At 36.1% G+C, this 27,405-nt stretch overlaps 1 protein-coding gene across 5 annotated transcripts in view; it reads right to left on the bottom strand.

The window, feature by feature from the left end:
* The window catches only part of NEDD1 (NEDD1 gamma-tubulin ring complex targeting factor), a 44,548-nt gene extending 17,489 nt beyond the window's left edge, over positions 1-27,059 (bottom strand). Inside the window, exons 1-7 of one of the 5 annotated variants that reach the window (XM_024127290.3) lie at positions 26,982-27,059; positions 24,601-24,744; positions 21,610-21,704; positions 17,388-17,504; positions 14,432-14,572; positions 1,890-2,119; positions 39-240 (exon numbers count right to left, since the gene is read on the bottom strand). In XM_024127290.3, coding sequence (XP_023983058.1) covers positions 39-240; positions 1,890-2,119; positions 14,432-14,572; positions 17,388-17,504; positions 21,610-21,704; positions 24,601-24,736 — 921 coding nt within the window. In that variant the 5' untranslated portion in view covers positions 24,737-24,744; positions 26,982-27,059. Of the gene's footprint in view, positions 1-38; positions 241-1,889; positions 2,120-14,431; positions 14,573-17,387; positions 17,505-21,609; positions 21,705-22,677; positions 22,733-24,600; positions 24,745-26,714; positions 26,892-26,938; positions 26,959-26,981 lie in introns of those variants that run through there. The other 4 variants (XM_028490466.2, XM_028490465.2, XM_028490467.1 and 1 more) reach the window with 4 other exon arrangements.
* Between the last annotated feature and the right edge of the window lie 346 nt (positions 27,060-27,405).

The following is a 27,405-nucleotide window of genomic DNA, read 5'->3' as shown; positions in this document are numbered from 1 at the left end:
TAAAATCAAAAATGCTGAAAAGAAAGAAAATATCTTACCTTAGAAAGGACAGTGGAGTACTGAAATGCTATACATTGCACAGATGTCTTATGTGCACTGATGGTTTTAACTGGTGATTTTAACATCCTTAAATCATATTGATATATTTTCCCACGGGAAGATCCAATAGCTAAAGTGGCTCCATCAGGCATGAAATCTACTGCAGTTAGAGGAGCGTCAGCCACTAAAGTTTTCACTAGCCTTTGGAAAGGAGAGCAAAGTATATGTAGATATGTGAATGTATACATTTAAGCTTATACGACATATAAATAACTGTAAACCAAAACCAAAGTTATTTAGATTTCGGCAAAGTTACTTGGAATACCCATCTCAAATATCTGTTTAAAGCAGAAATGTAGAATTAGACCTGGAGACGTTTCTACCACAATGGCATGTAAAGGAACTGCTAAGCATGCCATCCTATTTTTCTATTCGCCTCCAATAGATACAATACATTCTATATCTTCTAGAAACAGGACCCATTTCTTTGAGTAATTATTATTTTGGCAGTGAACGTGATAGAATTCCTGCATGTTACTCCACAAATAAGGGCTCTATAGCCTCAGGGTTAAGGAGGCTCTAAGTATCCCCTTTCCATTTAGTGACCTCCTTAGGCCTCAAGAGGATTATGACCTTTGACAAGGAAGCAGCTGCTACTTTGCTCTTGGTTATGCATCTCTGGACCCAAAAGCTAACAGGATTCATGAGGCTTAATCCTCCCAGAAGCTAATAAAGAAGTATGGATACTGATCTGCTGAAGCTGAACTCCTTGCTGGAGTGTCGGGTATACGAGAGGAATGGTTTACTGTTAGGGTTCTCAGTAAATTAGTTCAAAAAGAAAACAATAATAAAAAAAGAAAAAGGAGACTAAAATAAGTAACAGTAAACTTTAAAAAGGGGCTCACAGTACGTCCTTCCCTAGCAGTAATATTATAATAATGCCACTTCCTTTCACATGATCATTAGATATTGTTAGGTGTCTTGAATACACCTCTTGCAGTCTTGCAGGTTTTTTTTGTTTTTTAAGCTAACCAAGCACACTTATAACTGTAAGAACAAGAAGGCATAACAGACCTAGATACTTAGAGAATTATGTACCCTTTAGCTCTGTATCAGTGGTTCTCAACTGGGGGTAATTTTACTACTTTTAATTTGGGGAGTACTACTGACATCTAGTAAGTAGAGGCCAGGGATGCTGCTGAATATCCTACAATGCTCAGGACAGCTCCCCACAACCAAGAATTATCCAGCCCCAAATGTCCACAGTTTAGAAACCCTGCTCTAGATAATGAATTAATTTTAAAGCAAATTAATCATATTGCTTTAAAATATACAAATTTAGTTGTATTCTGAAAAAGAGTAATATGCATGCATGCTAAAATAAAGATGTGAAATCATTAACATGCTACCCCTCAATATTCATCATCCAGAAGTACTCTAAAGCAGGGGTCCTCAACCCCCGGGCCACGGACGGGTTCGGGTCTGCGGCCAGCGCTGCACACAGTAGGAAGTGAGCGGACTGAGGGCGAGCGGGCAAAGCTTCATCTGCTGCTCTGTGCTCGCATTACGGCCTGAGCCATCCCCCCAAGCCCCACCCCACCCCACCCCACCCTGTCCACGAAATCGATCCCTGGTGCCAAGAAGGTTGGGGACCGCTGCTCTAAAGAACACCCACGTCTCATCTAGCTTTTTCTGCATGGGAAAAAAAAGAAAATTTTACCTTATTAGATAACAAATACACAAACTTTACATCTTCTAACATTAATCAGAGGTCTATACAAATCATAAATATGGCTGCTAATGAAAGAATTATTTGTTACTAAATTAAGAAATGAGCATGTTATACTTACTTCTTACTTGAAGTGTCATAGAGAATGATTCTTTTATCCAAGCCTACAGTTACAAATAGCAATTCATTGACAGGAGAAAAACAGATGCCTGAACCTGGAGCTTTATGTGTACTGTCAAAGTTATGGTATGGACTCTGACTATTCACATCCCAGAGAGTTACTATTCCATTATCCGAAACACTGCCCAGTAGCGATTTCTTAAACAAGGAATACTTCAAGTGCCGAACAGACTATGAAAATAAAAATAAATTTTACGGAATTGTAAGCATACATAAGAACATTTTATATAAAGTATAAATATGGACAACCACATTATTCACAAGGGATTTAGAACTTCTCTGGTTTATCGCATAACAGGTTTCAGTCATGACAACCATAAAATCATTTAGTGGGCTATAAGATGACCCTAAGACATCTTAATTCTAGTAATTGAATATTTGTCATGATTTTATTATGTTGTAGTAGAGTTACCTCAGTCACCTCTTTTTCAGAAGAAAAATACAATATATTGAGGTAAACTACATTAATTCATCAGGATTAGAACATTCCACCTAAATAAAAGGCCCAGTCACAGTCAAATCATGAATAAGTATAAGGGAACACTGGTAGAGAATACGCAATAATATTGTGCATTTGTTTTCAATATATATTTTTGATATCTGGATATGTTTGAAACTGATGTGCTGGCAATTCAACACTTGAAGCACAATAAAAAATTAACTATAACACAAAGGGGGAATTGGCAACACTCTAGACTGGGGATGGACTATATACCCATTCTTTCAAAAGCTTTGGCCTGAGGGCAACGCTAGCCTTTCTCTAAAACACTCATCTCTAGAGGCAGTGGAGACATTCTTTCTAGTTTCTGCTGGACAAGAATATACAAAGATCCAGTTTGAGTAAACAGGTCTTAGATTAAAATTGGATGAATTTTATCTACTTTTACTAAAATGTTGCTTTCAAACTTGACTGATATTATCGTGCTGAGAATTAAGTAGTTTACATTTAAGCTATTTTTTTCCCCCACACAGAAATAGCAATGTAAGTATAGAAATGAATATTAAGTAGAATCCACAAGAGTGGGCAACTAGCTATAAGACACCTTCAAACAGTTTACTTATAGTCCGGAGTCAAGCAATGAATCACGTTCTAGATGGCAGGTATCAACTACACATATAGGTCCCAGATAAAACTGCCACAGAACAAAAGTCAAACCTGAGGGCTTTTTGTTTGTTCTATCTAATCTATCGCACTCCAGAAAGATTTAAAACCACTAGCTTTTATATATTAAAAAACTCATATTCTACTTCTAAGATGTTTCAAAATAGTAAGTGTTAGCCCTCAACAACAAAAAAATATTTAGGAATAACATAACACAAATTCTGTCTAAGAAAATGAGTATTTGTAACTCGACGCCTAAGGTAAGATAATTACTATGGTCAACCATGAAATTTGGCTCCTCGGTATCATATGGCTAAAGTACAAACAAAATTTTGGTTTATATTTTCCAGTTTTGTTGAGGAAAAGCATATCCATTTGAATAGACAAATCTTTCCTCTGGTCTACACTCAAGAAAAAATAAACTACATGGACCTTGACTATATAAAAGATATAGAGAGCCTTAGTGAATTATAATGTTTGCAGAGTCATTATCAACCTACCTAAACATAAGCAAAATATTAATTTATAAAAGATTTCTGTAGCATTTTAAGAGTTCACATAGTTATAGTCCTTCACATAATCTAATTTGGATAAAATGCACAAGCAGAACATTAAAAACAAAACACCACCATAAAATCACAGACCTTCTAGATTCTCAAAGGTCATAAAGTTCAACCTCTTAGGCACAGCAGTAGTTTGCTAAAACATCCTTAAAATACCGACCATCCAGAATCTGCTTGAATACAGCAGGGAACAAGGAGCTTACCGTTTTATATTCAGTAGTCCCTACCTTGTCCACAACTTCACTTTCCATGGTTTCAGGTATGTACCATGGTCAACCACAGTCCAAAAATACTAAACGGAAAATTCCAGCAATAAACAATTCAAAAATATTAAATTGAGCACTAAGTAGCATGATGAAATCTCACTCCAGCCTGCCAGGATGTGAATCATCCCTTTGTCCTGGGTATCCTGCCCATTAGTCACTTAGTAGGCATCTCAGCTGTCAAATCAGGGGTCAAGGTATTGCAGTGCTTGTGTTCGAGTAACCTTTATTTTACTTAATAATGGCTCCAAAGTGCAACACCAACGATACTGGCAATTCAGATATGCCAAAGAGAAGCTGGGTGAAGTGCTTCCATTAAGTGAAAAGGTAAAAGTTCTCAACTTAATCATAAGAAAAGAAAAAAAACTATGGTAAGAATGAATCTTCTATCCGTGAAGTTATGAGGAAGGATAAAGAAATTAGTGCTAATTTTGCTGCGCACCTCAAACTGTGAGTTATAGCCACAGTGTGTGATAAATGCTTAGTTAGGATGGAAATGGCGTTAAATTTGTAGAGTAAGATATTTTGAGAGAGAAAGAGAGACCACATTCACTAAACTTTTATTACAGTATATTGTTATAATTGTTCTATTTTATTATTGTTGTTAATCTCTTACTGTGCCTAATTTATAAATTAAATTTTATTATAGGTATGCATGTGTAGAAAAGCACATAGTATATACAGGGTTCGGTACTAACTGCAGTTTCAGGCATCCACTGGGGGTCTTGGAATGCACTGCCCACAGATAAGGAGGGACCACTGTAAAACTTAATAAATAATTTAAAATGAATTTCTTAAGTCAAAACCTAAATTCCATATATTGCCTCAAATTCTGTGAACCTATATGGCAACTCATTTAGAAAAGAAAAACAAGACTAAAGATAACCATAAATCTTCCTCTCAGATAAACCTGCGTTCAAGTAGAGCCAAACTCTGTATGACTTGGGTAAAAAGCTTCTTAAACTCTCCAAGCCTCAGTGTTCTCGTGCACAACATAGAAAACACTTTTGTTTGCCTGTCAAGATTACTTTAAGGATTAAATAGCATTTCTGCAAAAAGCCAGGTACATAGTAGGTGTTGCTACTATTTTCACAGGTTCATGACTCACACATTCATTCATGCACCATACATTTGAGCATCTTTTACATATAAGTTTTCAAAAGACCCTTAAGTAGCCACACTGGTTTCTGTCAATAACTCACCTCTATCTCTTTGATAACAGACCTTCATTTCTGAACTTTCTACATCTATTAAATCATCATCTATTTGGAATATCAAGAGAATATCTAATGATCCTGGATAAATGAAATATTAATCTAAATTATATTTAAAATAAGTATTAACTCATTTTAGTATCAACAGCATTTATTAAGTCCCTATCTTGTTCCATATTCAAGATATTTCTAGGAAAAATAACAGCCAACCTATAGGTCATAATTTGCTGACCCCTGCTATAAATATTTGGAAATGTTTCTTTAAAAAAATCACAAAAAGGAAAAGAAAAACCATCCATAATCCTACCACCTAGAGAAAAACTGGTTAATAATTTGGAGGATATCCTTTAAGTATTTTTCTGTGTATATGTATGTTTGCGTTTGAGTCAAGTACCAACAGCAAACTTGGGACCGTACTTTATTATTATAAAGTTAGCTGTGTTATTGATATCTTCTACTACATGATTTTAATAGCTGGATAATATATGAATGTATGAGTATATCAATTTGTCTAAATAATCTAATGATGGACACTTAGGTTATTTGCAATTTCCAAGTACCCTGACTACTATTATTTTTTAAAATTGCTACTTTATAAAAGAATTTGTATTTTATTGTTGTTCACGCTTTAAAGGTTCTCAGTTGAAAATGCTAAGCAACCCTTTGTCTTCCTTCTTTTGTGAACTGCCCATTAATCTATTTTGCTTATTTTCTATTGGGCTATTAAGATTTTTAAAATGCTAATTTGCAATTGATCTTAATATAATAAGGACATTAATGCTCTCATAGACAAATATTTTCCCCATTTTCTTTTCACCTTCGTTGATATTTATCATCTTGCTTTTTGTCAGATTTTAGATTTTTATGTACTTAAATACATCAAACTTGTCCCATGACTTATGACGTTGTTCCTACACTCAGAAAAGCCTCCCCTTCAGAGATACGAATGTACATTCACATTCTTATAGCTTTATAGTCTCTGATACATATGACAATATATATATATATGCATGTACATATACAAACATACATACATTTACACACTCATAAATATACAGTATCCGTTCAACTCCATTCCTCCCTCTTCTTCATTCCCAGTGTCTTAGTTCAAGCACCAATCATCTGTCACCGGAGCTACTGCCCATTTCCATTCTCAATGGCTTGCTATCCATCCTTCACACTACTGCAGCAATAACCTCTTCAAAACTGGAAATCTGAACATAATTCTGTCTTGATTAAAGTCCTTGTAACTGGAGGACTCTGAGAAGACAGAGGTTATGATAGTGGCAGAGTTTTTTAATCTCCCTGAATCCCCCCATTTGTGTGTGTATGTGTGCACAAGCTGGCCTGAGACTGCTTATCTTTAGAAAGTCCTGCTTTCAAGATTGGCCCTTGGCTGGAGTCTTGGAACTTGGATTTTTGGAGGGTTCCCACCACCCTAGCTGAAGAGAGTGGCTGATAAGAGTGGCTCACTGTGCCTAAACTGTTTGTGCAAAAGATATGGTTTATGGCTGAACCATGGCTGAACACCTGCTTTCCTTAGTAGAGTATGGAATTTCGGTACATGCAGGTAGAGGGTGCCTAAGTAACCAACCTCCACAAAGTCCCTGGCCAATGAGTCCCTAACAAGCTTCCCTGTAGACAATGTTCCATACATGTTGTCACAATTTGATGCTGGGGAAATTAAGTACATCCTCTCCACTTAGATAACACTCTTGGAAGCTTATACTTGGCTTCCTTGGGACTTCACCCAACGCACCTTTTTCCCCTTTGCTGATTTTGCTTTGTATCCTTTCACTGTAATAAATCATAGCCATGTGTATGACTACATGTTGAGTCCTGTGAGTCCTCCTAGTGAAACATCAAACCTGGTCTTGGGGAATCCCAGCACAGACAGTGAGTAGAAGTATGTGGGTGTGTGCGTATGTGTGTGTGTGTGTTTTACAGATAGATAGCAAACCAAATAGCGAAACTAAAACCCCATGAAAACGTTTACAACAAAACTAGACCATCAGGTATCCCCATGAGCCCCAAAATACACACTAGTAAGTCAAACATTTAACAGCCATAGTCCTTCATAGTATTAGTATCTGTGCAAGAGGAAGCAGAAGGAAATACAGGGACTGAGACAGATCTGAGAACAGGAAAAGCCCCAAATAGCCAAAAGGTATTCACAGGAGAGCATGGTGTCCAATAGACAACATCAGCCGGACCAGGAATATCCAATGCATTAGTGGTTCTGGGCAAGAGGTTTGCAGAAAGGTCTGAAGGGCTAGAGCAGTTTAGCTCCAATGAACTCCCAAAACTGTCCAGCCAAGGCATCTCCTTCCCAGGTCAGGGCACCATACTGAGAAGACACTACTAAGAGTGGAAACAAACTGAATGGGATGGAGTCAATATAGTTGAAGGAAAGTGAAAATTCACATACAAGTACAGGAGTAGCACAAAGCCAAGCAACCTCAGAAAAGTTAGAAAAGATACCCTCTAAACTCCATCTCTGTCTAGGAGTTCAGGGAAACTGACTTCACAGATAAATCCCATACAAAGTTATTATGAGAACAAAGAGAGCAAGAAGAAAGACATTCTCAACAGATGACCAGAAAGACAATAAAATGATACAAGACCTTGAAAAACAACATAAATCAGCATTAGAAAACTCAGAAATGAGATGTCAGAACTTGGAAAACAATTAGAAATTTTAATCCTTTTAAAAATGAAGGCTACATTATGTAGCCTTCATTAAAGGTAAAAGGAATACAGAATGAATAAATACAACAAATAATACCGTAAAGACAGGTCAAAAGGAAAGACTTTTTAAAAATCAAAAATAAGGAAAAAGTTAAAAATGATTTGAGAGACATTAGTAAATCACTGAAGATAAGAAGATCCAACAAGGAAAAAACAAAGATAAAGAAAATATCAAATACTAAAAACTATAATTCAAGAAAACTTCCTGAAAGAAGAAAAGATTTGAAACTACATGCTAATTGAGCATACCATGTACCTATGAATAGCAGTACCGAATGACCAACACCAAGACATAGTCTAGTAAAATTACTGAATTTTAAAAGAAAAAAAATCTTTTGGACATACAGGGAAAAAGAACAAGTGACTTCTAAGAAAAAAATACTTAAATTATCATCAGACATTTGAGACCAAAAATGATAGAGTAACAACACTTGAACTCCTCAAGGAAAGAAAATGTGAGCCTGCTACTACTGAGTTATGTTGAAAGAGAATTTGTAATCTCAAAGAAAAAGTCAAAAGCAGAAAACATACACTTATGGAACCAATATTAACATGTTACTCGTGATTATAAAAATTTGGAAAACACCTAAAGTACAGAAATGTTTAAATAAGCTGTGGCATTTGAACAATGGAATCCAAGACAAGATTGGACCAACAGAATGATTATAACTTTATGGAAGGAAGACAGAGCTATAGAGAGAAACTGCAAGAAAACATTCTTCAAATCACTTCCTATTAAAGAAAATTTAGAAGAGAAGAACAAAAGGAAAAACTATACTTTAAGAATATATAAAAATATAGAAGTTTATTTTATGCCAACATGTCAAACATAAAACTGCTTAAAAATACAATGTAAAGGCTAGAAAAGTACACAAATACTAAAGAAATATATAAAGAGGATCAAGAACATATTATACCATAGTATACAACTGTATACCAACATTCCCATATAACATAAAGGAAACCACTATTCTAGATGTAAAGCTTTGTAGTCAGTCAAACTTTTTGAGTGCCAAAGTTCAGGTATAAACAAAACCAGTCAATCAAGTTAACCAAACCGGAATTAAATTCATTCTTGATAAAATAATTATTTTAAAAATGTATTAATAATTATTTACCAGATCTCCGTACTCATAAGGCTTATTAATACTTACAAAAGCTATAGCTAAAATGTCAAAAATTTAACTGAAGAAAATGGACTTATTTAACACATATCGGAAAATGTTATATTTAAAATCTCACAGACATTGCATTTAAAAATCACTTTTAAATCTAAGGAATCAATAAAATAGATCCACTTTTTAACTGCTTTCAAAAAGGCTGCAGTCTGAGAAAGGCAACACAGGTTAACCTATTTGTGAGCCTAAGCTGCTGAACTTGCCAAATAGTGACTTGCAATTATATTCTAAGGAGTCTGCCAGCCCTGGCAGCTCTGCAGAAGCAGTAAGGCTCTTTCTCCCCTGCAGACAGACACTGCGATCCACAAAAAACTAATAGCTTCAATTCAGCTCAGACACTTCAAAGTAAGATTCTCAATATATTCAGGCAATCTCATTTCCAATATGAAATTCAGTATAATGCAGATTCAGTGAGACTCCATGGTTTTGTCACTTTTGCTAAGAAATCAATTTGATGATTTTAAAGATTTCAAATTCTTGATTGTTCACGGAAACAAAAACAGAAAATTTTAATTTAATCATTATATGTGCCCTACCTACTATTTTTCTCAAAAACCCAAATCCTATAGTAAAACTGTCAGCATAGAAAATGGGCTGGGTGACAGTGCACTGGAATTGAATCATGTCAATTTTTAGACAGACTTGAAATTTTTATGAACATTGTTTAAATTTTAAAAATGAATATTTAATATACTTGAAATCGTAAATGAGTTGTGAGGAATCTAAATTTAAAAAAAACCTCCACAGATTTCAATTACGCTGCCTGTAAAATGGAAACATAACTATACAAAATCATAACTGTGACTTTCTTCACTAAGAAAACTGAGACTGCATACTTACATACACAGAGGCCAACTGGTATTTCCTAACCCATGCACTCTGCTTTAATGTTGTAGAGAAAAATGAAATAATATAGTACACGAAAAATATATAAACATTTGTTCCAGGAAAAGGGAAAAAAACCAACACACTCCAGTTCGATTTCCTCACCTTCTTTAATGCTCTCCTTATTCTAAGTTGCTCTAAAACACAAAATATGATTACTGAGGTCAAGTTACAACTGGTTAATTAGCAGGGGTTTGGAGGGAACGCATTAAACCTAAAGATGTTCAAACCAGTTTGCAGAAGTAAATCACAAAAGCTATTTTAGTAAATTAATATGATTATTCATTAAAAGTTCACACTGAAGTTCTCTAACCTCCACGTTAGGAACTATGTTAGCATCTCATCTAGACCAAAAAAAAAAAAAAAAAAAACACCAAAGCCGAACAAAACCCTGTTGAAAGTATATTTTCATTCTCACTTGACAGTTAAGGAAAAGGAGGCTTGAGAGTTAAGTCACTTGCCCAGGCTCACACAGCTAGCCCTCCAAATAAATGTGGGATTTACAACATAAAGCTATACCAAAAAAGCTTATAGAGATGCCAACTGCCCGAGCAAGAGGCAGCAAGAACATGAAAATCTAGGTTCTGGTTCATCTGACCTTGCACAAGAGATAAGCTTTGAGCATTACTGTTTTCCTAAACTAGAAGATATATTCAGTTTTGCCATGCAAAGTAATCAATGAAAAAAATCCTTTGAAAATCAACAATACAGCAACCTGTCACCTAGAATTTAAAAATTTTATTTTTCACGTGAAGAAGAGATAAGAATAAATGTTGGACTCCTACACAAAGTGACAAGAGAATACTGCAAAGTTTCCAGAAGTCTGGATCCTCAAATCCTTATACATTCAGCTGCCTCTGAGCTAGAAAGAGATTCAAAAGGAAACAATGCTACCACTCTTCAAGAGTCGACCTTCAGATCAGTCAATTAAGAATCTTGTGATCAGAAAGTCCTGGAATCTCAGTTTTCTCACTTGTAAAATGAGAATAACCTATACCTCACAAGTAAGTAGCAAAGAATAAATGAGAAAATGTAATATAAAGCAATGATCACTGTACTTGAAACACAATAAATGGTGGTAAGAATTCTACAAGGTGATAACCTCTGCCTGAATGTTCTCTGAACCCTCTCACCACCTACACTCACCCCAGTGGCAATCGGATGGTCTTTGTAATAAATAATGTTGGCATAACTATATACCTGTATGGAAAGATGAACCCCATCTCACACCATATACAAAAATTAATTTGAAATGGAGCATAATAGACGTAAATTTAAGAACTTCTGTTCATTTTTTTTTAAAGGCATTAAGAGTGGAAAGGCAAGCCGTAGGCTAAAGGAAGATATATGCAACGTGTATATCCAAAAGATGACTCCATCTGGAATACAGAATAAACTATAAATCAATCAGAAAAACAGAAATAACCCCAAACAAAAAGAAGAAACAGACTTGAACAGTGACCTCACAAAAAACAGTATATAAAAGCGTGCCAACTCATTCAACATAGAAAAATGCAAATTAAAACCACAATGAGATACAACTACACAACCATCAAAGTAGTTAAAGTTAATAAGATAGACAATATTTGGTACGAGCAAAAACATGGAGCGACTGGATCTCACATACATTGCTGGGAGAAGTATACAATGGCACAAGCACTTTAAAACCTTTTTGGCAATTTTTTAATAAAGTAAAAATTGATGCCTACCCTAAGACCCAGCAATTTCACTCCTGAGTATTTACTCAAGAGAAATGAAAACATATATTCATAAAAAGACTTATATAAGAATATTCATAGTAGCTTTCTCACAATAGCTACAAACTGGAAACAGTTCATGTGTCCATCAACAGTAGAATGGATAAATACATTGTGGCACATCCATATAATGGAATACTACATAGTAGTAAAACAGTATGAACTACTATTATTCCATGCAACAAAGCAAACATAATGAAGACTAAGAGAAACCAGACACATACAATTCTTTTAAGAAATATGAGGTAGTGACTGGAAAGGATTAAGATTCTGTATCTTGATTCTGGTAGTATGTAGTTACACAGGTGTATGTATGTATAAAATTCATCAAGCTGTGTATTTAAGATATATGTACTTTATTATATGTAAGTTATCTCAATTTTTAAAACTTTAAGATTTTACACACAATAAGGCCAAGCGCAATAACCAAACCTAATGTTTTCACGACTATTCCTTCATCTTTTGTTTTAATAAGAAAACTCTCTAGCAAAATACAATAAAAACTGAAATCTAAGAATATACATGGTAGTATCTGACCTAATATTTATGTTACTGAAAAGTCAACCCAGAATTTATAAATCTAAATTTAGCATGCTTCTAATATACCAAAGAAGAGAGGAGGAGGAAGAGGAAGAGAAGAAGAGGAAGAAGAAAGACAAGAAGAAAGAAGAGGAAGAGGAAGGAGAAAAGAGGAAGAAGAAAAAAGAGGAAGGAGAAGAAGATTACTCTATTTCTTTAAAAAGCAAGGCATCTGAACACTAGATACGATTTTTTTCCAATAGTTCCAACTTCTGTGGGCTTAGGTTTTATGTCTCCATTATCATAATACAAATAACCAAAAAAATTACAAAAACAAAATATTATTTCCTATTTTTATGACAATATTAATACATTCTCTGTGGCAAATCACTTATCCTGATCCATAAAATGCAGAAAGTGAGATTACCTCTGAAGGCTTTTCTCAGTTCAAGGTTTCTATAATTCTAATATTCAACTAATCAAAAAATTCTGAGTTCCCTAAACGCCTTCCAAAATAAAAGCCAAACTTTGGTCTGACATTCAAAGTCCCACATCAACACTATGTTCCTGCTTACCTTTCTAACCTTTTTCTCACATTAGCCCTATATAAAACCCATACGCTTTCCTTTCTCCTTGGTTTTTTTTTTTGTGTGTGTGGTATGCGGGCCTCCCTCTGCTGCGGCCTCTCCCGTTGCAGAGCACAGGCTCCGGACGCGCAGGCTCAGCGGCCATGGCTCACGGGCCCAGCCGCTCCGCGGCATGTGGGATCCTCCCAGACCGGGGCGCGAACCCGGTTCCCCTGCATCGGCAGGCAGACGCGCAACCACTGCGCCACCAGGGAAGCCCCTCTTCTCCTTGTTTTTGTTCATATGATTTCCTCCATATAAAACATCCCTCTCCCAAAGTTCTTTATTAGCCTATTAAAATCTCTGTTATCTTTAAATGTATTCATCTACTCATATATTTACTGAGGATCTTTTCCATATAAGGCACAAAGTTAGACAATGGCTGAGTACAAAGAAACAAGACACGGTTCCAACTATAATGTGGACATGTAAAGAGCTAACCCTAATACAAGCTGGAATCAAATAACTGTCAGAGGCCAGTTTATATACTAGTAAAACAAAACAAAACAAAATCAGTTAGAAGCCTTAGACCCAGCTGAAATGCTCCCTCCTTCAATTTTCTCTATTTTATTCCCAATCAGACAGTCTTCTCTGTTCTGGATCACCATAAGAATGTTATTCATCAATCTTCCATAAAATCATTTATATGTACATCTCTTTTATTACCTCAATACATATGAAATCTGAGAAAAGACTTTTTTCTGTACATTTTTAATATCCATTAAATTTTCCTTAAACACTAAATACTATTCAAATAATGATTTTAATGCTTTTCAAAATTGAAGAGCTCCCATATTTTATCTAATAATACTTATGGCCAAAGTGATTACAATAAAAAGATTAAAAGAAGTTTCACCTCATTGGAAATTCCTGTGGAGAATTTCATGGAAAGTTAGCCAAGAATTAGATTTCTTGAGAAACTGAATTTATTCTTTTAAGAATTTTATAGACTTATTTTTTATAAAGAAAAAAATTCAATAGTTGACTAATTTTCCTTTATAAAAATTTTCCCTAAATACTCATATTAACCTGAAATACATAAATATGCTTTGATACTCTATCACATACTTGAAACAAACAAAAAAGAAAACTCAATTTACCCTGTGCCTAAATATTGAGTTAGCCAAAAAGTTCGTTCGGTTTTAAGTAAAAATAAAAGACATTTTTCATTTTCACCAAGAACTTTATTGAACAATGGATTCATTAACCAAACAAATTTTTGCCAACCCAATACAATTATTCCATGTCCACCAAACAGAGTACTTATGAACATAAGTATCTGTCTTGTAGCTGACATAGTTTAAGGTATGCAACACTTCTATAATTGTAATGTCATAATTATATCCATGTTTTGGGCTTAATCTATTAACAATTATCTGTATTTGTTATACATAGTTAAGTTCTAGGAGCATGTGACTATTCAGTGGCATAACTGAACTCATATAAGCACCCATCATCTAGTATGAATTAGCTTTTACATACTACCATTAAAGAGTAGCTACCGAAGTTTGAGTGAGCTAAATGCAAATTTAAGATACTCAATTTTAAAAACTCAAATTCATTGTCTTATGTAAGATAATTAAAAAATCTATCTTATCAACTTTATTTTGAATAAACCCATACTGTACCTGGTTACTACCATGGCCAAAAGGAGTACTAGATAAATTAGTGGTTACACTGTGCAAAATAATTTCACCACTGAGAGATCCAGAAGCAATGTAGCAGTCATTCCAATTATATGTTACACAAGTTACTTCATCTTTATGATCCTGAATGAGAGAAATGAAAGTAAATACAGTGCCACACAACCTTCAAACAGCATATTTTCATGGTTTTTTGTAAATTTCATGTTTTGTAACTATTATGTATTTGTCAATCTAATATATGCTTTAACATTTTCCTCAAATAACCCCCAACAAAATTACTCAAATGAGTAGTAAACTATCTGATTAACACCAAGTCTTTTCAGGGAACAAAGATTTATTTTTCATAACCATAATAATGGTCAGGCACCCTGAAACAAGAGACAAAAAGGAAAGGTAATTTTCTAAATTGCATTATGTCTACCTTAAAGAATTCACTTCCACTGACAAGTAACATTTATTGCAAGTTGATTATTATGAGAGTCCCTGCCCTTGAGAATATTACTGTTCAACTGAGAAGACAGGACATTTAAGTGAACATGCAAATGGCAGAATGAGTGCTAAACGAGTGGCAGAGGCGAAGTGTCAGAGGAAAGAGAGCTATCACTGTGAACTGAGTTGACAGAGGAAGCTTTATGGAAGACAGAAAGCTTGAGTTCAACATTAAAAAAAGTAATAAGAGGTAAGTTAGGGGAAGGAGAAAGAAAACTGACACCGCAAAATAGAAGAGAGCAAAAAACAAAAGCCCCAAAGCCAGAATGAGCAAAGCATGTTTGAGATTTGATGGCTGCTGCTTCCATCTGCTGAGTACCGACTAAGACTGGGAGTTTTATATATTATTATTAATCTTTAGAACAATCATGGGAGGCAAGGCCATTTTCCCCATTTGATAGATGAGTTAACTAAGGTTAAGAAACTGCGCAAGCTCACAGAACTGCCAGTAGAGCCAGGATTCAATCCAGGTCATATTCCAAAGCTTATTTTCCTCTCATTATACTCGACTGTCTCCCAAATCCAAAGGGGAATCCACTTTGAGGAAATAAAACTGTTCAGTTTTAAACAAACTGAGTTCACAAGGACTATGTTTTCCAAAATTAAATTAGAGATATCTAGCCTAGGAGCATAGTGATCAGCACAGTTTTTAACAGTTTGATGTCATACCTTAATAAGATAAACAAACCAACCTTTGTATCTTGTAATTAGATTAAGGTAATATCAAGAATAGCAGCTATAATATTCCACTTATTTTACAACTTTTTCAAATGGTCCTTAAAGCATGCTGGGAAATGCATTTACATTTTACTGCTTTTTTAAATCAAACAAATGCTATCCTGAGGAAAAGAATATCTAATAAGAAAGGAAAAAGAAGGAGTGGACATATAGGCATCATTCCCATTTGAGAAATTATAACGTGGGGTCCAATACAATTTCTATGACTTTGTAAGGAGGCAGGTGTGTCTTCCTGATTTCAACTGTGGAAAATAAGTCATTCAGCTGAGGATGGAAAAATGAGTAGAATTTTGCCATGTAAGGAGGGATGGGAATAAGTGATGCTCCTAAAACGTGTGACACTGTGTGATAAAATTGGCCACAAACTTCTAATCTCTTCTCAATTCTTTAAGATATTCTTTATTCATAATAGGTATATCCCCCTAAATAGCTTTAATTCAATTATTTTATAATTTAAAAGATTAAACAATGAATAATATCTGAGTGTGCCTCTCATCTTTGCCCTTACTAGGTGCTTGACATTGAACAAGTTCTTTAACATCTCTGAGTTGGAGTTTCTCCATCTGTACTTAGGAATAATACTACCTGCTCTGCAGAGTTGTAGAATAGATAGAATAAAATATGTTAAGCACAGTGGCTGGCATGTCAAAGAATTCAATAAAAGTTAAGTATTCTCATTATTGGCAACTTTTCAATTTTCCTGAAGACTCTTCAAAGTTTAGTTAATACTTAAAATAATGAACTTCCAAAAGTAATATTTTAAACAGCAATCATAAGATTATATTTCAACTTAGCTAAGAGAAAACCATTCTTCTATATACTATTTCTCTAGTAAGAATTAACTCAATGACATTAAGATATGTAATAAAATTATAATGATCTCTGGTATTTGCTTCAAAATACTCTGAAGGTCTGAGGATGAGAGAGTAGATGAGCACATAGATAAAACAATACTGGCCATGAGTTGATCATCACTGAAATCAGGTGATGAATACATGGATGATGAGTTAAAGGAATTTCTTTCTCTGTGTATATAGGTATGTGTGTATATAGACAAAAATATGTTTAAAATTTTGCATATTATAACTTTTTAAAAAGACATAAAAATTAAAAATAATTTAAAAAATGAACTTCCAAATATTAAAAGGACAGAAGTCCAAAAATACAATGGCGACCAGGGGCTTTCATGATGATTATTTTCATTTTCTGAAACTGCAAAAAGCTAACTATTTAAAGAAACACTAACTGTAAGTAGTAAACTATTTTAGAAACATTTCATTACCAAGATGAAAATACATACATACAAACTGTAGCAGAGAACTAAGAAGCCATATCCCCAAATACTGTCATCCCCAAACCACTCTCATTATTTCAAAGTGCCTTAAAAAGATCTCTCATGACAACAAACCATTTTTTTTAAATGAATAAGTGGTTCACTCACACAAGAGCAGACCAAAGTGAAAAAATAAGGAAAAAGTTTTAACCCCAGCAATATAGCAATATAGTAACATACGTGGAGGGAAAAATAAACCAAAAAAATTAAGTTTTTGGCTACATAGCATCTTTATTTTCCCTAACAAATCTCACTTCAATTCTGAAGCAGCTTATTTTTATCATAAAAGCTCAAAATTAAAAGTTTGGTAACTATTCCTAATAAACACATTGTGGGATACCCATTTCTGTAAGGATTAAAAAAAAAAAAGTTGCTTACCTTAAGAGATCGATGAATTCTTTTTGATTTTAAATCCCAAATATTAACAGTGTTATTTAGGCCTCCGCTTACCAAATACATTGATGTTGAATTTAAACTGACACATGTCTGCTTTTGCTATTAAAGAAATAAAAAGTCACATTAACCAAACAGAGCCCAGAGCTGACTTTCAAGTCTCACCCAACACTTAGTAAGCACATGAAAAATATTTGTTGAGTTAAATGCTATAAACATGCCAATTCTTGTACTAAAGATTCACCTCTCATTATCTGTCACATGGAATCAATAGTCTGCAGAGTGTTCAAAAAGGCTTTAAGGAAATCAACCAGATTCATGTTCTAGTGCACAGAAAGGTGGTGACAGAGGAAGCTTAGGGAATACCAGCAAGTCTTGGGCTCCCATCAGGGCTTACTTGCCCTTAATATTTCCCTTTAATAAAACCTGGTCTTAGCCTCCCACAGAATATCTCACATTAAAATCAACCCACAGCTCAGAAAATTCTTAAGGTAGAGGGAACTATAAAGAATGCCTAGTTTAAAACCCTCATAGAGCCCCTGCACTGCCACAGTAGCTGGTATGTCATTATAGCTACTATTCTTGATATGACATTAATCTAATTACAAGGTACAAAGGTTGGTTTGTTTATCTTATTAAGGTATGACATCAAACTGTTAAAAACTGTTAATTCTTTGACATGGCAGTGCAGGGGCAAAGTTTTATAAAGAGGATAAGGTACTAGTCCAGTGTCACAGCGAATCTCCCCCTAATGGCCCAAGTCTCAAACATCATGTCATCAGAAACTACCTCTACACTCTCCCCACCACTGTAAAGGTCCCATTCATCCAGTTCCTCAAGGTAAAAGTCCAGAATTAACCTTGATTCCTTGTTCTCCCTCTGCCCAATCTATCAGTAAGTTCTCTAAACTCCAAGCCTAAAATCTATCCCACATGGGCCCCCCTTTATCTACTGTCACTGCTAGCACCCTAATCCAAACCTTGACAAAACACAACAGCAGCCTCCTAACTGGTTGTCCTGCTTCCACTCCTGCTTCTTTACATCCCATGCTCCATAAGTAGAGTGACCTTTAAGAAATGTAATCAGATCATGTGTCTCTCATTTAAAAATCTTCAATGGCTTCCAATCACACCTAGAATAAATTCCAAACTCATCATTAACGTGGCTTTCAAAGCCCTATTCATCTGGCCCCTTCTTACCTGGTCTCTCACCATTTTCCTCCTTATCCACTAATTCTCTACCCACACTGACCATCTTCCATTCCGTAAACACTATATTTGCCTCAAGGCTTCTACACAGCTAGTCTTGCCTGGAAAGTTAATTTCCCTGAATCTTGGCTTGAATGGCTGCTTCTGGTCAATAGATATCAACTTAAATGCCACAACTTCAGGAGACCTCCCTTGGCCACTTAACGTAACTTGCTATCTCAATATATTTTAGCTCTCTGCATAACAACTTATCACTATACTCAGTATTCTGTTTACTAGTTTATTGTCTCTCACCAGAATGTCAGTTTCCTTAGAGCAAAGACCATATCCCTGTTCAATAAATATTTATAGAACAAACGGCTAAAGTACAGAGGTAACCAAGTTTTTCTCACAATGAGTATCTATGAGTGTCATCTATCTGGTAGTACCATCAGTAACTATGCTACAAAGAGCACAGTATTGCATGTTTTTCTCTATTTAATTTTCAGATACACTGCGTAGTTACATTAATTATTCTCACCTCCAGCTGAATACCATGAGGGGAAAAAAGAGAAATGAATTCCAGAGGGCACATTTTGTGACTTAGTTAAAGGTTAAAAAGCAAACTATGTAGGTTTAGGCAAGTCATCTCACCTTTCTGAGCCTACATTTCTACATCTGAGAAATGAGAGATGAGGACTAGACCTACTGTTCTTGAGAGTCCATGCATCTCAAAAACATCCTCTGCTCAAGAGAGCACCCTTAAAAGGGTGCAGATAACCCCCTCTCCCTCCCCCAAGGCTTCTTCCAGCTCTGAAATTTTGACTGAGTCAAAATCATTAACACATACAAAAATATCAGGAGCACGTTACATCAATGTTTCAGTATGGTCGCTATAATTCTCTTGCAGGTCATTCTAGGAATTGACTTTAGTCTAAACAGACTAGTAAAAGTTAGAATCTGGTTATCATTGCAGATCAGGACAGTGTGCTAAGAGCTATCAAAATAACCTTTTTGAAAAGACAGACAAGAAGGGCATCCATCAAAGATCAATATATTAGGATTCTAATCATCAAAAACCACTCAAATTATTCTTAAGGGCTCAGAACAAAACCTGTATTTATAGCTGCTTACCATGATAGAAGATCTTTTTATGTTAATAGATTATTAACATAGCTAATGAACTTAAATAATTAATGGAAATTGAGTGGTTATTACAGAAATCCTGTACCCTAAGACACAAGCAATGTGTGGAATTTTAAAATCTGAAAATAACATCAGGTCAAATTTCTAGGCTATATAGTAGCCTATCGTATCCATTATAATACTGTTAAGACCAAAATGTCTACTTTAAAGAGGTAAAATACAAAATCAAAGAAAATAAATATGAAACTTAATAAAGTTCCACCTTAAAAATAATGTTAAAGTAAGTAGGATAGAACTTTATTTTCCCAATGAGCAAAGGTCTAATATCTCAAATGGTACAGAAGTAATAGGACTTGGATCCTATGAAGCAAAGGTTACCAACACACTAATAGGTTATAAGAAAATTACTAATAAAGACTAAAAGACCAATGGTTGTAAAATATTTTTGTAAGTAAACTAAAGCAGATTTAAATTATAACTACAATGATCGCACTTTCATCAACCTGCATTCTGATATGACTTAACTGTGGGAAACAGAACTACAGCAACTAATGTAAAATATTCACAAAATCCTTAAAGTGGTGTCACACTTGTAAATATCATATCATTTTTATATTTTACACATTAACAACAAAAAAAGGTCCCAAACTGGTTCTAAGGCAACGCATAAAAGTAGTGTGTGTGTGCGCACGCATGTGTGTAGATAGACAGATAAATAGTGGTAGAGGTGGAAATCGAAATTGTTTTGATGTTGATATTTAATTCAGCAAATGTTTGCTGCCCACCTTTGACATGATCTGAAGATCCAAAGATGACTAAGATGTTCTGCCTGCTCTTGAAGAGTACAGTTTGCCTTTATTGCCCAGCGACACTCTCTGCCTCAATTTCACTTACTGAGGTTGATAGGCAAACGTCATTCCTACCCTTAGCAGACATTCTCTCTGCCCCAGTCTCTTAATATCTGTGGGCTGGAACTGATGCTGAGATCAATCCAACAGATACCTTTGTGAAAGGACTGATAGAAATCCTAAGTCCTTTTTACGTTAGATGAGCTTATATTCCAATGTTCTGCTGTGTTCTACTCCACTGTAACTGGAGTAGAACAATTATTAATTGGGCTGCCTTATCTACTCCAGTGTGTAAAATTATGACAATTCATAATGGTTTAGAGTCTGCTATGAAAACTATGAAATTTAAAAAAAGAACAAGCTACCAACTAACTACTTATTCCTTTTTATTTAGATCTTATTTAAAATGGAAATAGCTTTCAAGAAGTGTGTGATTGGAAATAAGAAAGCCAGCATTATCCTGAATCAGAGGGATTAACTTGTACAACTAAAGGGTAAGAACATATAGTGAGAGCTTCATTTAAATGCTCTGGGACCAAGGCATCCTGTCGCAGGAGAGCTTGGGGAGACTCAGGCAGTACCATGTGGACAGAAGCTAAAGCAGAAGGCTACCATCCGATAAGGCTCTTTAGCTGACAGTCCTGAGCCCAATGTCAGTAAAGGTAGGGCTATATCATTAGGACTCTTTTGCTCAAATCAACTCAGTGACCTTGGTGGAACATCATCCTAAAAAACCACAGCAATACCAGAGAACCTCCCACAGAGGGGAAATGGAGAAAGTAACTGCCTAGTTGACGAAATCTAAGTCCTTGATTGCTGCCCTAGTACCCAATATTATTTTACCTAAAGATGTTTCAGTAAGCACACTTATTTCACCTTTAAGTGTTACTGTATTATTTTAAGCTCAGGTTAAGAATAATGCTTTTAAACACCTTTATATTTAGTTGTCAGCACCATAATAAATAAGCAATTACCACTCAAGCAAAACTAAGATTTTTTTAAAGTTAAAAAAAAAAAACCACTTACCCCTTCACCAAGCTCTAAAAGTGGAACAGGTTTACATTTGCAACTTGAAACAACTATTTTGTCACCACTGGAAGATGCTGTCACTAGAAAGTTATCTAAATGAAGAGTTACGGAGAATCGAACAATCCATGAGCAGCTCTAGCACTCGACTATCATTATAAGAATTGAGATGATAAAAGCAAGCACACTAAGCAACAAATATAGCTGATACATTAGCTTTCAAAACTGGCTCAGATTACTAATTACTAAGACTAATTCTCTTTTCTACTACTGCAGGGAAGAACTATCCTTTCCGATTTTGCTATCGCTTGAAAGCTATTTAACCCATGTGAAATACTACTCCATTTTCAAAGTGTAGGCCAGAAGGTCTAATTTTATCCTTCAAGAATGAGAGCATGATAATAGCAACATCAGGCAAATATCAATCAGCTTTTTCATCTATAAATACTGTTTAAGATAGCTATTTAGTAACGCAGTGCTTGATACCAATTTAAGCTAGGAAGCAAATATCCACATTAGTCTCCTATTTTTCCACTAAAAAATAAAGCCTGATATTTTCTCAGGATGGAATTTTTGTGATAGAGTGTTTTAATCTTAAATGTGTTAAGAATATTACAGTATATGTAGCAAATATAAATAAGTGTGGTTACACAGCAACTATGTTATGAGAGTTTTGACTTTATTTCAATTCAATTAAATTCAAATTATTTAAAATATAATTTTAAATTATTAAAATAAATTAATAATTATTTAAAATTTAATTTAATAATTTAAAATTATATTTTCCTTATTTTACATAAATTATAAGTGGAATAATCAGTAAACACAAAACAATGTAAGTATTTTAAAACCAAAATGACTAAATACAATAATATAACCAAGACCAACAATCTGATTTTGAGTCAAAACAAATTAAAATATCAGAAGTTTAAACCTATACTTTTAACAAGAAAAGTCTTAACTGCATTACTTTTGGATGATTTACATAACATTCAGATATTTTGTGAACAGACCATAGACTGTAATTTTATTATGATATATGATTCAAACAAAATCACTTCCACCTACCTAGATATTACAGCATTGAGAAAAATAAATCATTTCCCTTTCCTTGGCTTCTTCCTATGTTTATTGTTACTCTTCTCCTTAGAATATATTAAAGAAAGGACTGAAAGAAAATAATACAAGAGGGTACTCTAGTTACTCCTTTTATTTCTCATGTAGTTTTAGAAATCATGAGAAAGTGAGGAATATTACCTAGAGAACCAAAAAAAAGAAAATTAATCTCCCTGGCACCTCACCATTAACGCTGTCCTTGGGATCCATGCTAAGTGGTCCCTAAATCTCTGAGTCTGGGAATTCCTTGGTCTTCAGTAACTAACCTCTATGGAAGGCATCAAAGCCTCAATAGGTATAAAACTATACAAAGGTTTTCAGTGCACATGTACTTGTACAACAAAACTATACAGAAATAAGACCAGTTTCCAAAAGTCATAGGACACCATCACATAGTTACATCAGTTTTGTTGATAGACCATTAAGTGGTTTATCAGTAAATGTATCAACTCCTAATAAAACTCCTTGGGGAAAAAAATAATAAATCTCATTAAGAACTGCTACTTTTATGCAGTGAGTAACAAGGAAAATTAAGTTCTAAACATAATGAAAATCTAATAATAGAAGCAACCTCACATATTTGTGACTCTTTTTAAAACATCTTACCCCACTATACATCTGGAGAGTCCTTCAAAAATGCAGTCCCTTCACCATGAGTTTGATTAATAGAGCACCAAAGTTATTTATTTTGCTACTTTAATACAAAATCAAGGAATGATGAAGAGGTAAATTTAATTCAATAAGAAAATTCATCATTTTTGTTATGTATTTGCAAAAATAATTAGATTGAGCATGAAAACTTCTAATGTTTTTGTTCATGAATCATTCATATTTTAAAGCTTTGATATTTTTACTTTCATCAGGAAGCAGAATATTACCACTTTGATACTGATAAGATCAGACACATGTTAAAGCTTAATCTGTTGTTTAAGAAATAGTGTATGCCTATAAGTTCCACAGACGAATGATTATTTCTAGCATACCAAGTATACAGAACATTTTCAACAAAAGGTGGTAAGAATACTTTGTTTACAGCAATGGTTCTCAACCGAGGGTGATTCTGGCTCCCAGGTGACATCTAGCAATTCTGGAGATGATTTTTGGCTGTCACCATTGGGGCTACTGGCATCTGGTTGGTAGAGACCAGGAAGGCTTCTAAACATCCTACAATGCACAGGGCAGCCTCCATAACAAAGCATTATCTTGCCCAAAATGTCAATAGTGAGATACTGAGAAATCCCTATTTATGAGTTCATTTTATCCACATTTAGGAACTTATTAAGACAGGGAGGATGTCAATCAGAAACATAAAAACCTTAGGAAAGTTCAATCTAGATAATTTTCCTGCCTTTTGGGAAACAAGACTATTTTCATCACAGATAGAAAGGAAGAGAAATACAGAGAATACATCAGTAAGATGGGAATGTTTGACAATTTTTATCTCTTCCCTCAACCTCTGCTTCTGCCTTCAAGTTCTATCTTTAATTTCCCAACCAGATCCACAAATATCCAAACACAGATGCAAAACATCATTCCAGAACCTTTCAGAACTTTTCCCACCATTACCTACCTTATTCCATTTGATTCAATAACAAACTGTTAATAACAAAACTAATTCTATGATCTGCATCTAGTAGCTAACATATTTTTAATAGCAGTGTTTTTCAATGTAGTGAATTGCAAATAAGTTTTTAATGAAATCAACAGAGAATATCAGTGTGCATCATATGATATACTGTTTACTAAATTCCTATTTCACTTTATATTTCACAGTTATGCCCAATATATTTCTCATTATGGACCACACGCAAAAGTTTCACTGATACTGGTTGTTTAACCTAACAAAAAGTGGTTGTTTAAAAAAGAAAAAGATACTATTGCTGCTCCAACACACTGAGCTGATTCCATGTGGTGATGTGTGTGGGTTGAACTTATCCACCAATGTCATAGATGAAGCATCCCATATTTTAACATCATCTCCCGATGAAGCAAATCTGAGGTTTTCCTGCATGACTGCACCTGCAAATAGTTTAAAACAACATATTTTAAAAACAATTAAGGATAGGTTTTTAAAAAAGAGTTAAAATGAGACATGTTATCTAAAATAAGTGGCTCTACTCGTTCACTTTTGTCCCAGAGATTGTGCTCACCACAAAGTTTTTGGAGTGATCTCTCTAAAACATAAACCAGATCACATTCTCTTACCTGACCTTTCCAATGACTCTCCAGAACAATTACAATGAAATCCAACCTCCTTAGCGTGCCTTACACAAACTGGCCTGCTGTAACATTCCTACCTCTCTTTCCCAGGGCCACCAAACTCACTGGCCTTCCTTCTCACCTCCGAGTCTTTCTGTTTGCAGCCCCATCTGCCTGGAATGGTCTTTCCCGATTTCCCAAGGTCATCTCCTTCACATCATTCCAGTCTCAGCTCATGTTTCTTCCTCAGAAAGGTCTTCCCTGACCACCATGGCTAAAGCTGCTCCATACCAGTTGTCCTATATCCCACTACCCTGTTTCATTTTTTATGGCCCTTCCTGCTATCTGCAGTCTTATTCTCATGTCTGACTCCCCTTGACTTGACTTGAACAAAATAAAGATCCTTAGGACTGGGATTTCATCTTGTTTACTACCAGTCTTGAAACATTCCTGGCACAAAGCTGGTACTCAACAAACAACTGTTGTATAGGTAACTTCCTTACCTTTTAAAAAATTTATAATAAACTGTAGCACTCCTGCAGGTCAGAATCCCGCCATGGCAGGTTTTCCAAATAAGTCTAAAATTAGCAAATACAGCCTAAGAAGATGTCACTAAGTCCCTATACCAACACAAGGTCTACAATTCATTTGCTTGTATTATCTGTTCCCAGTATACAGTTCAAACACAGAATTCTGACAAAGTGATTTCATAAACCAAGGCAGTCTAGAAGACAAAAGGCAAGTAGTAATGCATGACGGGTAAGAAAAAAATGCTGAGAAATACCTGGGAGAAAGGGGAAGGGAAGGGACGGGGGCCTAGAAATATACCCTTCACACCTTCCTGGTGTGGACAGTGCAAGAGTGCAGCAGCGCGAAAAGTGACACTACAGACCGGTTCCCAAGTCATCAACAAAACATCCACTTATGAGGAGCAGGCTCTATTTCAGAGGACAAGCTAAAGGCACAACAAGTTACAGGGCCCTTTCATTCTCCAGAGACAAAATCTTCAATATGTTTATAAAGAGGCTAAAACTTTCGTTAACTAGAAAAGCCATCTATGTGATTCACTATGCTTCATTCATCAGATAAATACAGTTCTACTAAGAGCCGTTAGTCATCTGTTGAAATGTAGACATAGTGTCTGGATTTGGTGCCTTAACAGGTGGCAACATGTGCCCTTTCGGATCCCTACTCAACAACAGTGAAGTGCTGGAAAGGCATCTGTAAACCCAGTAAAAACCACTGAAAGATATCTTTACTATAATCTTAGACCATTCCTGTTGAGCGGCGTGATGTAGCGGAAAGATCCCTTTAGACCTGGCTCAGATGATCTGCCCCAGAGTTAGGTGACAGTCACTTTGGCCAAGTCATTCAACGTCGGTCTCCTCCTCTCAAAGTGGAGCGGGGAAGGGCCCACCAACCTCAGTCTTCCGAGAACTGAGCACATTTTAAGGGCGTGGCATCGTATCAACCTCTGGAAGAGGCTCCCATCAAAACTGAGCTGTCAGGACACAAGGTGGTAGCACCGTCGGCCCCGGATTCGGGGAGCGCGGCTACAAAAAACAATTCCACTACGACTTAGCTTAAACAAAAGTTCTACAAATTTCAGTAAAAACCCAAAATGCATTTTACTTGCAGGAGTCTTGCTCAACTGGGGTTACCTCGTAAAATGCATTTGAGCGCCTGCTAAACGAGTTGGATTTGAGAGGTTTACAAAAAGAGAACGGGACTGTGGACAAGCGGCAAACTTTCCGGAGGCAACGCAGCCCCCAGAGCCGCCACCGACCTACCCCAGTTGACCGGGGCCACCTCTCAGGCCCGACCGGAGCCCGTCGCAGGGGGAGGTGCGCGACCCCGGCCCGCGGCTCCCTGGCACTTCCGCGCCAAACGCGCCTCCGCACCCCTGCCCGGCAACCGGCCGGAGCGCCAGGCCGGCCGGGGCCCCGGGACCCCAGGGGCCTCCGACCCGCCCCCTGAGGTGACCTGAGAGCGGGTACCAGTAGAGGGCAAGTACTTGGCAGGCGTCGGCCCCTACCCCGGGCCCTCCGGAACCTCACCTCTCAGCCGCCGTACACAGGGCACCACGGCGCGGCCCTCTCCGGCGCTAGGCTTCCGGTTCCCGCCTGGACTGTTAAACTTCGGCGGCCGGAAGTCCCGCCCCCGAATGGCGTCACCGGGAGAGGCGCTGCCCCAAGCTATGGCTCGGGTTGGTGGCCAGGGGCAGGGACAGGGTCAGGGGCGGTGCTGGGCCTGGGTGGGGGTCCTGGTCCTAGCGCCTGGGAGGGATCTGCGGGCCTGGGCGGCTCCCTCCACGCCCCACCGATGGCGCTAGGGCCAGAGGCTGCTGCCCTTTTGTCATCCATTTGTTCGTTGGCTGCCTACTGTGTGCCAGGCACTCTGCTAGACTCTGGGTGCACAGTGCTTGCTGAGTTTAGTCTGAGAGTTGCCTCAGAGGAAAGGTACAAAATGTATGAAAGGGAA

The sequence above is a fragment of the Physeter macrocephalus genome, chromosome 6 (assembly GCF_002837175.3).
Source record: "Physeter macrocephalus isolate SW-GA chromosome 6, ASM283717v5, whole genome shotgun sequence".
Classification (NCBI taxonomy): Eukaryota; Metazoa; Chordata; class Mammalia; order Artiodactyla; family Physeteridae; genus Physeter; species Physeter macrocephalus.
The sequence above is the reverse complement of the archived record's forward strand: the minus strand, read 5'-3'. Positions and strand labels throughout refer to the sequence as shown.